This window comes from Pungitius pungitius, chromosome 10 (genome assembly GCF_949316345.1).
Source record: "Pungitius pungitius chromosome 10, fPunPun2.1, whole genome shotgun sequence".
Lineage (NCBI taxonomy): Eukaryota > Metazoa > Chordata > Actinopteri > Perciformes > Gasterosteidae > Pungitius > Pungitius pungitius.
In genome coordinates, this window is record NC_084909.1 from 8,469,167 (window position 1) to 8,482,852 (window position 13,686).

A 13,686-nucleotide genomic window follows, 5' to 3' on the forward strand; every position below is an offset into this window, starting at 1 on the left:
CTAAACATGGCTCTACTTTCTCATCAACAACGTAGTAACCAATATAAGGTCATCTGGGTCTTTTCTGCACTGTGCCAAGTCTAGAGACAATTAGCAGAGACACAAGTTCTATACCCTGCTGGTACTATATCACTTTGTGTTGTCCCTTCCCACCTTCTTTGTCTCTATCTATCTGCAATTTTTTACTTTTTTCATGTACTCTAGTTAAATTCTGGGTTTCAAAAAGCGTGTACAATGATGTTTCTTTCAAATAAGGCTATTAAAAATAACATGCAGTTAGATCTTCTTTAACAGACTGCCTTAATTATGTGTGGCGAGACAACTGAGGGGGATTCAGTTCATGCTGACATCAGCAGGATTTTTTTCTCCTCGCTTCTGGTTAAAAAGACTGCGAGGGAAACCAGACAAATGAGCTATTAAATGCCTCTTGCCTGGTCGATGTTGTCATTCAAGTATTCGGTTGGAAATTCTTCAACATTTTACAGTCCCATGTCACTTCCTGTGCATGTGTGCGTCCACTGGGTGAGAGCTGCTGATCTGCCACCGCAACCCTCCTCTGGTGCCCCACGGTGCCAGTGCAACCAGCCTGGCAGAGGGGACCATAGACACTGTGCATGCGCGCACACACACACACACACACACACACACACACACACCACCAGCGTGCGGCAGAGCTAATGACTCATCTCTCTGCCCCCCTTCCCCTTTCTCTCTCTCTCTCTCTCTCTCTCTGGCTCTCTGTGTATTTCTCTATCTCTGTCTGTGCAGGGGATATCACTCAGAAAGGCTACGAGAAGAAAAGAGGCAAGCTGTTGGCGCCGTACATCCCTCAGATACAAGGTAAGGCACAAAGGCCTGGAGGGGCCTTTACTGTCCCAGAACAGGTTCATGTCATCCCCCCTGGCTGCCTGTTAGCGTAGCAGTTAGCATTGTGTCTTCGCCAGAGCGAACAGAAGAAGGGGACGCGAGAATCTTAGGATTTGGATATTGATGGTTGTTGTATCTTCGTTTGGACACTTTCTACAATTGTTTTTTTTTTTAAGAAAGACGAATTGAACATTGAACCCCAAGACTTGACCAGTTTAGAAGTAGATTTATTTTGTGTGTATTGAATTGAGTATTTTTGATACAAAAGCTGCCAGATGGAACATCACCATTGGTCACAAAGTGGGTGTGGATGCGTAGGACACATCTATGTAACTAATTTGGTTAGATTGATGGATCTGCTGCTGTGCCCTACATTCTTCAACAGCGGTTCTGTTATCATCGGGTCTGCTGTTATTTCCACTGCAGTTCAACAGCCAAAAACACTATTACAGTGTTTGTAGGGGCCAAATTAAAAATAGACGCCAACCTACTAAGACAATAAAACGCTTGAATTTTCCAAGATTCATGTTTTCACTTTTTATCGGCCTGTGGTTCTTGTCTGTGTGCACATGCATTTATACAGCAATCCGGTGTCTATTTCTAGCCCCAGAGTCGCCGTCTATGCGCCTCATGCTTCCCTGTTCTTTAACCGGGGTCCTTGGCAGTCGTCAGTTTGGCCCGCTCTCACAGCGGCGAGCCTCAGTGGAAACCGAGTCTGTTGTGGGCCGATCGTTCTAGGCTTTCCACTTAAGTCAACGGGCCTGTTATTCAGATTTGGCCAAATCATCTCATACATCATGTGTATGCTTTCTGTCATTCGTTTTTATAATCCACTCAGTCTGGATCCCAGCAGTTAAAAAAGGGAAGTGATAGTTGCAAGGCAGACATGGATGGGCTTTGGTATGGGTGACATATTCTTCCAGTGGGATGAACGGATGTGTTGGGAATTAATGACAGATCCACCCACAACAGTGAATGAGTTGAGGGTTTAACAGCTGCAGGGTGGAATAGGAGACCAATAGACTGAAAGCTTCTGAGCTCCATGCTAAAATTCACAAGGCGTTTTTTACTGCCTTATTTTTCAATGTACTCACAAGACTTCACATGTGCCAAGAGCAATAAAGCTGCGTTTGGCGCCGGATCGTTAGATCTATGGCGGAGTACAATGATTTCCTTTGTTTTTCTTTGAGTGTTTAGGCGCTGCACTGGGAGCTTTGAAAGTAAACAATTGCTTCATGTGTGGACCGTACAGTGAAAGTCAAGCATTCACATGTGATGCGATGTATCCACAGGGAAGTTAGTTTGAGCTCTCACATACAGGTACTATATGATGGTCATCCAATTTATTTAAATCAGTCACATCATCATCATTTATTAATGTCTGTGATTTTAACGCCATGCAAGTCGTTAGCGAGTCCGTATTTGCTCTCGAAGAAAGTGACGCACAGCCACCACTCCTGTAAGCGCAGGCATCAGACGGGTGCTACAAATTAATCAGAGAGCGCCGTGGGCCAATGACCACATCGGCTGTGACGGAGCAAGCCTCTGATTGGCCCTGTGCGGTGTGTCTCAGAAATGTGTTCTTCCCAGCAACCGGGTCTTCTGCCCTGGCTTGTTTTCATAGGGTTTAAGTGTGGCTGGGCTGTCAGAAGGACATGGGACCAGAAGAATAAATTGATGTGTCCATCCATGCGTGTGTGTGTGTGTGTGTGTGTCCTGAAATGACCCCGGGCCTTAAAAAATCGTGTCTAAAATTCGAATGTTATTGAACAGATTAAGTCAAAGCGTGTGTGAATTTTACTCAGCATTCCCGTGTGTGTGCACTGCCGCTGGCCGAGAGTTGCTGACGGTGTGCAGCTCCCTTATCCCCACTAAGCTGCAGCTGAAAAGCCGGGCGGGCTGATGGCTGTCTGGCAGGCCGGGCGTCTGTCTGACTCGCCAGCCAGCTAGCTGGCTGAATATGACATGATGGGACTGTGTCAAAACACTTCCCCTGGGGGCAGGAAGCCTCCAAAAGTGGTAGGCATCAAAATATGTCAGTCGGCTGTGTTTGCGTATTAGGATTTGCAGAGGTTAATGTCTCTACCACTGCATAATTTAGCCTCTAGTCAGCAGGTTGGATTATATGGGATAAAAACAAGCCCTGTATAAGTATAAGTTCCCTGTATAACATCTCTGTAGCAAAAACATGACCATGTGAGGTTTGGAGTTTATTACTCAGCCCCTTATTTTCACAAAGCGTTAATGTATTATTGACCGTGCTATCTGTTCGTGAACAAAATACAGTGATTAGGTATCAGAGAGTAGACTAAAAAGGGGGACATGGAAACAACAATTACAATTGCCTCTCATTTTGTGAGACAGAACTATAGGAGCAATTTTCACATTTTCACTAAAACTCTCAAATGAATTGCAATGTTATGGTATAGAGGCTGTTGCTTTGACTGCTTCCTCTTGCATTGTTTGTAAAGTTGTCTCTCAACTCTTCCTAAAATAACTGCTAAGGCCTTTCATTCCTCCACACGGCTAAAGTCATGGGAAGTTTCTTTAGTTGCCGTGTTCATGTAATATATTAGCACCACGTATAACGAGTGCATTTAGAGCTTTGATATGCAGGACATATCATAGCAGAATAGGGCTATTATGAGGTTTGCCAATAATGAATTGGCTCGGAACGGCAAAAACAGCATTTTAACAGAGATATGCATACCTGCACACATCAAACACATCACTATTTGAGCATAGGAGGAAGCCGATTTTGGAAGACTAAAAATCCAGCTCCAACCACAGCCTTCCTGCAGGCGCTGGTCTCGGGTCTCCCCTCTGATGTTAACCACTAGTAACTTAATGAGGCTCAAATGAGAATTGCATAATTAAAAGAATGAATAATCGCTTGCGTCACGCAGAGCACCGAGAGCTCGAAGTTTGAGTGTTTGATCATTTTAGAATGCTCTGGTTAAAAGATGTCGTCTGGTTGACATACATGGCGCCATTAAACCCTCGCCTGATACGCCCGCGTGATTTGCTTTTGCCTGCCTTGGAAAGCTGCGAGAGGGGCTGGTTTAATTTCAGGGAGGACTTTCTCAACTCCAAGCTACTGTATTAGATAAAGCAGCCTAAATGGGGGATAAGCGTTAAGCTTGCGGGGACTGGATCTTGAGGGATATTCAGAGAGCACATATCTCTGATGGTGATATTTCAGAGGAAGGCGATTGCTTTCTTACTAACTGTTCCCCTCCTTGCTTTGGTTCTGTCTCTCCCACAGGTGTAGATCCTTCTCTGCAAATTGACAACAGGATCCAGGCCTCCTCCCAAGCTGTTCTTCCGGGTTCCAAACACAACAAGTCCCGGGCGGCCAACACCCGGGATGAACGCTTCCGATCTGGTAATCACGTCTCCCTACGTTAAATGTTTGATTGGCCCGGTGCTCTTGTGTTATGCTGTGGCTTTACCGTGTGCATGTGTTTCCTCAGATTTGCACACAGAAGCCGTCCAAGCAGCTTTGGCAAAGTACAAGGAGAGGAAGATGCCAATGCCCTCCAAGAGACGATCCGTGTTAGTTCAGTCTTCCGTGGAGGCATGCACCCCGCCAGGTGAGCCCTCTGTCCCCGTAGCACCGTGCACCGAGGGCGGCGTTTATCCTACGAACACACACCCGAGCGCAATGCGTACAAAGGGTTGTCGCCGCGTGCGCTCACGAGCATCGGCGTGTAGGATGCTGGCGCTCCGCTGTGTCCAGTGGTGGAAGATGATGACGTTGAGCCTCTGCTACTGCTGGAGTGAAATATGCCGTTTGATGAATGTGTCCTTTCTGCCTTGACTCAAAAGGCGCTCAGTTCTCACTGCTGTATTCCCAGGCAGAACGTCCCACATGAGTTGCATAATGGACGCAAAATCAGATCTTTACCATTGTCTCAAAATGTCGACCTTTCACTGGCTTTTGTAACAGTTTGGGTTGTGTGGGCCAGTTCATTTTAATGTCACATTTCTGTGTTCTTTCTTGGTTGTTATCTTCAAGACCCCACATTTTTTTTTGGTTTCCTACTTTCTCCCAATTGTTTCAAAAAAAGGTATTCCATCAATCTTCAATCAGCCGGTGACATACCCGTGCAAGATTTGACGACTGCAGACCTTTCAATCTCTTAAAACTGCAGTGGTTTATTGTTGGTGTAAAAAAAAGTTAATTGTTGGGGGCCTTAGAGCTTCATGTATTGGGTGAAGAGAGAGGACACAGAGGTGCAGCTCGTAAACGGATTAAGAGCTCAGACATTGGGGTTGGGGAACTCGAGAGGGAGGCGTCTCTTCGTGGTGACGCGGAGTCATCTACTGAGAGGAGGTGCATAGGTGCAAATTAACATACGACATCATTTGGGGCTCTGCTAAGTTTTCAAGGCTAATGACGGCTGGGGGGATTGATGTGCTCACGGCGGCATGGTTCTGTTAATGACTTTAACATTTGGTCTGAGATTTGAATTTAAATGGTTTCATAAGACTGTGTCAGCTTAATTTCATCAGGAGGAACTAATGTGGGAGATTTAGTGTTTTTTTTGGCTACAAATGGTGCTGCTTGGCAATATTTAGATGAACGAGAACAACAATAACAACTATTGATAGTATCTGTATTCAACCCATCGATTGACCTTCTCCTTTTCCATCTGTTATCTTGCCAAACTGCAGTGACTGGTTTTACTGTATGTATCTGAACATGCAATGTCTGATTGTGAAGAACCAGTAGTACTGTGAGAAAAATTCTTCTTTGCCAGATCTGTCATTCAATCCAGTACAGAACAACAACTACAACACTATGTTAAGCAATGCTGGCGGGATCACTAACATTTGGGCTTTTGACACCAATTGGAAAGGTTCGCCATGAAATTTGATCGTGATATGAATGTCCCCATCAACATATAATGATATTTGTTGTATCAGTAAAGGACTTGGTCTAGAGCCGAATCCCCCCAAAGCATATGGCGTTCCCATCAGGCTCAGTTGTACTTTGTGTTTAGGGCATTATATTACAAGTTGGCATGAACATAATACTCATTATGTCTGCTCAGCATTGTCAATGTGAGCATGATAGCAGCTTCCATTAGCATTTAGCTCAAAGCACTACTGTACCCAATTACCACTTGAGCCTTATTAGCAGGAAATCAGTAAAAGTGATTTACTTTATTCTACGTAGATAAAGCATATATTGAGCCTGGCGGCTTCAACATGTAAGATGCCATCTGTACATAGCTGGTATGGAGATTTTCAATTTAGTTTGCTTCAAAAGGAAATTTAATATTGCAAAACAATAACTGCAATTCTGTTTTAAGTTTTCTCCCTTTTATTTTCTTCCCTACCTCCAGATCTTACATCGTGTCTTCCTTTTAACTCACTCTTTTATATCCTTAATTGTTTTTGTTGTTAATGTGAGACAAATACCTCTTTTTCTTTTTCAGTATCCTTCCCATTCTCTCCTTCTCTCTATTTCTACCTAGCATTTGTTCCCTGACCCTGTTTCCCTCTCCCTCTGTGTAAACGTGTCAAGGTCAGTGAGACTCGGAGAGAGATTCGACTGAGGCAGAGGAATAACAAACGGACTCATATATTCGACATAACCCCCATGAGTAAACTGGTTGTAGAGACAGTAAATTTGAGCATGTTTTGATCAAACCTCCTCCAGCCTTCCTTTGGCAGCTTCTGCAAAGCCACAGAAAAAGCCTAACAGTCTTTTTCAGGTTCTCGGTTGATGGACTTTACTTGTAACTGCATACAGTGAGTGATTAAGAGGCTGATTAATTGCAAGAAAGCTCATTACTTTAGAGAACATCCTCAGGCAGGCACTGATCACACACAGGCTTAATCTATTCTCAAAAAGTCTCCTTCTCGTCCTCCCAGTTCCTCCCAGCTGGTGCCAGTTCCCAGTTGACTAGCAAATCTTCTGAGAGCCGGCTTGCTGACCTCCACTCCACTGTATATATGTGTGTGTGTGTGCATATATATATGTTTTTTTTTTGCTGTTAAAATTGGATCCATTATGCTGCAGAATTAGGCATCAGTTGGCTTGTAATGGGTTTTCCACATTATCTTTGAGGCATTGCTTTATAAAGTGTGCTGTGTAATATTTAGGCCTTTATATGGGTTGCTGCTGTTTCCATTGTTAATCATGAATTATGTGTGGCACGTGTGACCCTTTCTTGTTTTTTTGTGCGCTGATGCTTAAGCCTGTTTGGCCCTTCCATTCGCTGCAGAGTGCAAACCTCAAACTGGCCTGCTCTTGTGTAACTGTGGTGCTTCTGAAGCAGACGTTTCCTGGGTCGTTGGAAGATGAAATGGAATGTTTTCATTTTGAATGATCCTGACTATGCTTTGAAGTTGTTCCTGTGGCTATTTTTGCAACGACCAATTGCTCACGGAAGTCTCAAGGGAGTGTCGGTAAAATCATTAGCGGCTGTATTTGAGTCCAAGCATAACTTAAACACACCACACTTCCAGAGTCTTATACCAACATTATAAAGGGAATTTGGTCAGGGTATTTTTGGTTGTCTATGTATTTTATGCAATTACAGGATAGTTTTTTCAAAACTTCCTCAAGCAAGAATACCAGTTTTGAACCAGTTTTGTATAGCATTTACTATAACTTTGTAAAGTTTGCCACATGAATATTTTTCTTAAAAAGACGGATTCCTTTTTTAATTCTTTTGTCGTCTACAAATATGAAACACACTCTTTTTGTCGAAGTCCATGACACATTCATTCATCTAAAGCACACCTATTCAAAGACTCAAAGACTATACTTTCCTAGTTTGGCTACATTTCCAGTTATTATAATACAAGTATCTCTCAGCTCAACACCGTCCATCTCCATTGAACCCATCTGGCCATCCCGCTTGCTTATATGTACCCCAGTATGTATAAGTAAAACAATGTATCATCAGCATATCATCTACACCCTGCAGCTCCATATCTTTGTCCCCTGTTGTGACGTTGCCCTGTCTTGACCTGTCAAACACAGACACCTCCTCAGCGTCGGAAGACGAGGGCTCACTCCGCCGGCAGGGACGCCTGGTCACCTCCACGCCCTACCAGGGCCACGGCCCGCCAGCCGTTGAGCACTGGTTTAACCGTGTCATCCAGGGTTCGTCCACCTCATCCTCCGCGTCATCCACCTCATCCCACCCGGGAGGGAGGTCCGTCACCAACACCACTTCCCACGCAGCCCTCAACGTGAACGCCGCCGCTACCGCGCTGGCCGACTTTATGGCCCACACCCAGCTAGGTCAGTGACACACACGCTGTCCAACGCGCCGTCAATTCACGGCTCCTCCATCTTGTATGCTCTTGTCTTCTTTTAATGATGCAGTGCTCGATTTCTATATTAATAACAGGCCATTAATTTGCAGCGTATTTATGCTAATGTTGCCTATAATCAGTTTTTTTTTTGCATTGAAGTGCTGCAGAAACTGTCAGTAACTAGAATCTTACAATTACCAAAACAGTCGGTGAGTTACCCGTTGCCGTTTTGCAAGTTTTTTTACTTTTAAGAACCAGACCCCTAAAAAGCAAAAACGCATCATTTTTTTCCCCCCAGTCCCGACCAATGAATCTCACTACGGGTGTTCATTCCCCTGTAAGTTTCATCTCTCTGATTAGTCGTCTCGGTCTGTCAGCTCACTGTCATTCAGTCCTGTGAGACGGCTCACAGCAGCTTCCTGTGTCACAGCCGCAATGCCCATCCCAACCTAGTTGATGAGATTCATCTTCATCCGTCTCTCACGCAGCAGCAAAGTGAGACGCCGTCTTGCTTGGGTGTTTGAGTGTGTGCTTGTGAATGTTTATGCGTCGCTAGTAGCTGTCAGATTACTGTCGAACCTCTCCCCCCTCAAGGCTGCCCTCATAAAAAAAACCAGCAGCAACCAGTGCTGAAGGAGGCTGTAAATAAATGTCCCATATTATTCCGATCCTTGACCGCACAAACTATGATTCCTTCTGTCATTCCCCTCAACAGTAGACCACAAGGCCTTCGAAACTGTCAAAATCAAACATGTGAGCTGTGCACGTGGTATATTTAATCAAGACGGTAGTAAGTTAATCAGTTTTTTTCAGCTCAGCCACCAGCTCTCTGTAACCTCGATTAACACCGGTCTGTCTTGATGCCGACAAGACTGTGTTACCATAGCAATTAGGGTTTAAATGGTTTACATTAAAAACCCAGGACCGAAAGCACCTATAATGATATTTCATAGGAAAGGGAGCACAAATGGATAACTTCACAATATCCCCAGACCCTGACACATCTTTAATATTTTCTGCCCTGAGGGGAATATATAACTTCAGAATAGAAACATTTATTCATAATCACGGGAGGTTCAAATTCAAATGGAGCTGAAACATATAAAAAAACCTTGTTAAAATGTGCCTTTCTAAATTGAGGACAACATTTAAGGGCTTCTACCCTCTCAATCAAATTCCTAAAATGTCAGATCAGTTTGCTTGCAAAACCATGAAGTAGATTTTCATTCGGTAACAATAGCCCAAAACAGACTTGGCGTTTGACCTTTCAACCCCCGACGCCCCACTCATCACAGATAACCACTCGGCGCCCCCCGATGTGACGGGGCTGTCGGAGCGCTCCTCGCTTCATGCGGAGCGTCCCCAGGTGGCCTCGGTGCGAGGCGTTTCCCGGGGCAATAACCACCACACCAGCGTCATGGAGACCGCAGATGGTGAGTTTCCTGCTCTCACGCACAAACACACACACACACACACACACATTCACAAACAGAAGCACCCGCTCACCTCCCTATCCCCCCCTGCTGTCTGTCCCTCTGTCTTCTCTTTAGTAAGTCTGCCTCACTGACCCTCTCGTGTTGCCATGGTAACACCGGGCCACTACAAAAAGCACACAATTGATAACGATTGCTACAGGAACATTGATTCACGGGGTTCAGCTCGTTTTATTAGATATTGAGTGTCACCAAACATCATCCATCATTAAAGCAGCACTTTGTAGTACGCATCCAATATAGCAAACCGTCTCCAGAGGGGCTGTCGGATATTTTCCAATTGGATGCTTTTGCTGTGCAGAGATGGGCGACCAGTAAAATCAAACCAAAAGGATGTTCCATTACAACATTTGAAATATACGACTGAACAAAATATTTCTTTGCCCTATAAGGTCAACTTGTGTCATGCGTTGGGATGGATAGTCATGGCTCCCCACTATCCTCAGTCCTTTCACATCAGAGCTGAATGCAGCTTTAAATTATTATCAAATGTGTAAGTTGGGTTGCAGAAAACCGCAACGGTGCTTCAGCAGATCTATAAGTGTGCTGCTCTCCATCCTCTTGACAAGAATGACCTGCTTAGTCTGGGTCGTCACTGCTAATAAATGCACAAGCCGCCCACCTGGCTTACACCTAAAATGGAAAGGGAGCTTTGAATGTGAACTGTTTTACCTTTCTCACAAAGAAGTCAATAACAGTGATGCGAAAGAAGAGGGAGAAATACTATCTTGTCTGTTATGGTAGCACAACAGTACGTGTCTCAATGCTGCTGTCACCTCTGTCTAGCTGCTGGTAGACTGTTGTGTCACGTTAGCAGGGCGGTTTCATTGACATCCTGATGTGTCTCTCCTCCAGGCTGTGAGTGGAGAAGTGATGGATCCCTCAGTTTAATGGATGGTATTTATAACTGCTCTTCCAACACTACGGCAGTCTTCTATGTGTGCTCTCTGCTGCGTTTGTTTTGTGTGTGTGTGCGCGTGTGTGTGTGTTTCTGACGTCGCTTCCGCTGTCTAGTGTAGCACTTGTCCTAACCGTGTGTGCTTTCCAAAGATATATGGAAATCTGCAGTGAACTCAGTCATTGGATGCCTGTGTGTTTTGCAAAGGCTTATTACTTATAGCATCTGCAAACTGTGTCTAACCATGTCCTGAAAATTGGAAATGTTGTTTTTTAAGAAGAAACCAAAACTGAGAAATAAATGAACGAGTATCGTCTGTGAATAGAAAATGTAGTGTGTTCCTCTGGAGACCTCAATTGTTGTGCATCAACTATTAAAAACACAACAATGAGCCACAGGCGGACATGTTCCCTCATTAAGAACCTTCATACCCTGCATTAGCAATTGGCTTACCAAAAATTAAACAAAAACATATGTTTTTTCTTAATTACAGCTTCGGTATTAACAAATGAGCCACAGGCTAGGGAAGTCCAAAATATTAAAAGACTAATGGATCATGTTGGATCATTACTGCAAAGACCTAGTGCTTGCTTCAGTCATTTAATGATGTGGGTTGATGTAACAATCATAGTCATCATCACATGCAGGTCCTGGTTGGTTTTGATATTAATGATCAGGCACACTTGAGTGGGCGGGGGGGGGGGGGGGGGTCAGGGCCCCCAGATGCAGCCCTCCTGTGTGTCTTGGGCTTTCTAATTGGCCCATCAGGTGCCACTCTGACTCCCACACTTCTGCCCCCCCCCTGTGCATCTGTCCCTTCGTAAGTCGGCACAGTCTGTCTGAGCCAGGCTTATAATAGTGAGAGAGATGGGGCGAGCTACGTGCAGCTGTGGCCTTCGTCTCCTGTGGCTGTCTGGAATGTTTGCAAAGACCACCGCTCCTCAACTAAGTATGGATTCATGCAAAGGAAATGTTGCCCGATGATGATTATAGTTTTTGCATCCACATCGAAAATGTGAGGGAAATCTAACCAGACACCTCTCCTCTCCTCTCGTGCTCCTTTATTTGGTTTCGCGGTGCGTCAATGTTCTGGTTCGGCATTTCTAATACTTTAATACTTAAAATAACGTACATTAATTTTGACTTCATTGGTTTATAGTCGGTTTGAGCCTCCACAATTATGGATTTTGCAGAGCGAACGTGAAACACCTTTTTTGACAATTCATGAATCACTCAATGGTGGACATCTTTGTTGCTAGGCAGCAAGCGAGGATGCTCCTCACTTTGTTTTATTTAGCATTCAAGGCTTGTAGCCAATTCTAGAGAGTATCTGGATTCAAAGACTGACCCTTTGACCTCCAGGTGACTGTAATGGACCTTGTGGTTCACTGTTCCATGTGAGTGACAGCTGCTTGTCCTCTGGAGAGCACCACATTGACCTTTTTGATTTTCTCTTCTTTTCAACCCTTTCCGTCTTCTTCTCACTTCCATCCATCTCTCATTTATTTTTGTCTAAATTTCTATTGCCATGCCACATATTCTTCCTTCCTCTCCACATACTTTGTTTTGTTAATTTCCCCCTTTTCTGCCCTTTTCTTTTCATGCCCTCCAATATCATGGTGCAGGTGTTCCAGTCAACAGTCGCGTCTCCTCCAAAATCCAGCAGCTGCTCAACACTCTGAAGAGACCGAAGCGACCGCCGTTACGAGAGTTCTTTGTCGACGACTTTGAGGAGCTTTTGGATGGTAAGCTGGTTTGAAAGTAATTACATGGCTTCTATAAAATCAATAATTCATGGAAGAAAGCATCCATCTTTTTGTGGTGTGATCAGCATACCGATCAGAGACTTCAGCAGTTCCAGGCTGGATTTGATTCAAACCCTCTTGCTCCTTCGAGTGCGTCAGCCACCTCAGCGTTACCAACCCGTCCAACGTTTTTTTTGGAGTTTTGAGCGGAATATTGCAGCTTAAAGCGTCGGGTTGACCTCGCCACAGCTCTCAAATAAACAGTCAAGGAACACGTTTAGATCCGTGGTTGTCATTTTTGTCCACACAGTGGGGCTCAGACCACCAGGTGTGTTGATGGAGTGGTTATGAAATACAGAAACGCACACAAGTGGACCCACCCTGTCCAACCATTTCCTTCATTCCAACCAGCCCATCATGTGGCTTTGGGTGGCTTTCTGCCAGGATGAATAAACACGATGGAAGTAAAAAAAAAAAGTGCCAGGAATAGTAATGCATCAGCAGGTAATTGACGAGCCCCCCTGAGTTTGGCAAAGACACTGTGACCTTGGCGGGAGCGAGCACAAGACCACACTGAGCTGAAAATGGCAGCGGGCTTAACACTGTTTGTTCCTGATGGAGGTGTCTTATTTGGCAGCGGACCTCTTAGCAAATCTTTCAAGCATTTTTGAGTTACGCTTACAGGAATTCAATGCAGTTTGAGGGGGAAAAAGTGACTGAGGGATGGAAGTCCAATCAAAGAGCAAATATACTGCTAGGAGAGGCGGATGGTGAGGGCTAAAGGGAGCGACTTCTTATTAAAGGATGCAGGTATCTGAGCCAGCTCAGACTGATAAGCACAGAACCAAACTTACTTTCTATCCTCCGGCTTTCAACCCTTACACTCGTATGTTTAACTTTTATTATTAAGAAATGTACCATTTATTGGTCAACAGAAATATTGTGTACCAGCCTCACACTGGTGGTCTCCCCTATTTAGTTCAGCAGCCAGATCCCAACCAGCCAAAACCGGAAGGCCAGCACATGAGTCCCCTGGAAGGAGAGCCTCTCGGGGGGGTCAACATCTGGCCTCCCTCCTTGCCAGCAGCCATACATCGGTGGGGCACAACTCAGCCCAAGAGCCCCTGCCTGACGGCCCTCGACAATGCTGGCAAGCCGGTGTACACGCTCACCTATGGTAGGTATCAGGCTGTGAATGAGTGGCTCCCAATTCACACCGGAGATGCAAAGAGATGTCACCTGCTGTCATGCATTCTGTCTCTTTCTCTTTACAAATAATGGACGAAGAAGTGACCGTCTCTGCATGGACGTTATTTTGTAATCTCTTTTATCAGCCGTTGTGTGTTTTTTTATGTGGATTTGAAGGGTCTGGGGTTGTGATTTGACCCTCGACTTTCACCTCTTT

The 13,686-nt window shown here is 44.8% G+C and overlaps 1 protein-coding gene across 9 annotated transcripts in view; it reads left to right on the forward strand.

Moving 5' to 3' along the window:
* dip2a (disco-interacting protein 2 homolog A) overlaps positions 1 to 13,686 on the forward strand; it is a 58,150-nt gene that overhangs the window by 31,058 nt on the left and 13,406 nt on the right. For 4 of the 9 annotated variants that reach the window (XM_037488230.2, XM_037488232.2, XM_037488231.2 and 1 more), the window contains exons 2-9: positions 769 to 840; positions 4,133 to 4,252; positions 4,341 to 4,460; positions 7,868 to 8,131; positions 9,441 to 9,578; positions 10,494 to 10,535; positions 12,162 to 12,281; positions 13,261 to 13,458. In XM_037488230.2, the coding sequence (XP_037344127.2) occupies positions 769 to 840; positions 4,133 to 4,252; positions 4,341 to 4,460; positions 7,868 to 8,131; positions 9,441 to 9,578; positions 10,494 to 10,535; positions 12,162 to 12,281; positions 13,261 to 13,458 (1,074 nt within the window). The remainder of the gene's footprint in view (positions 1 to 768; positions 841 to 4,132; positions 4,253 to 4,340; positions 4,461 to 7,867; positions 8,132 to 9,440; positions 9,579 to 10,493; positions 10,536 to 12,161; positions 12,282 to 13,260; positions 13,459 to 13,686) is intronic. The other 5 variants (XM_037488235.2, XM_037488236.2, XM_037488239.2 and 2 more) reach the window with 3 other exon arrangements.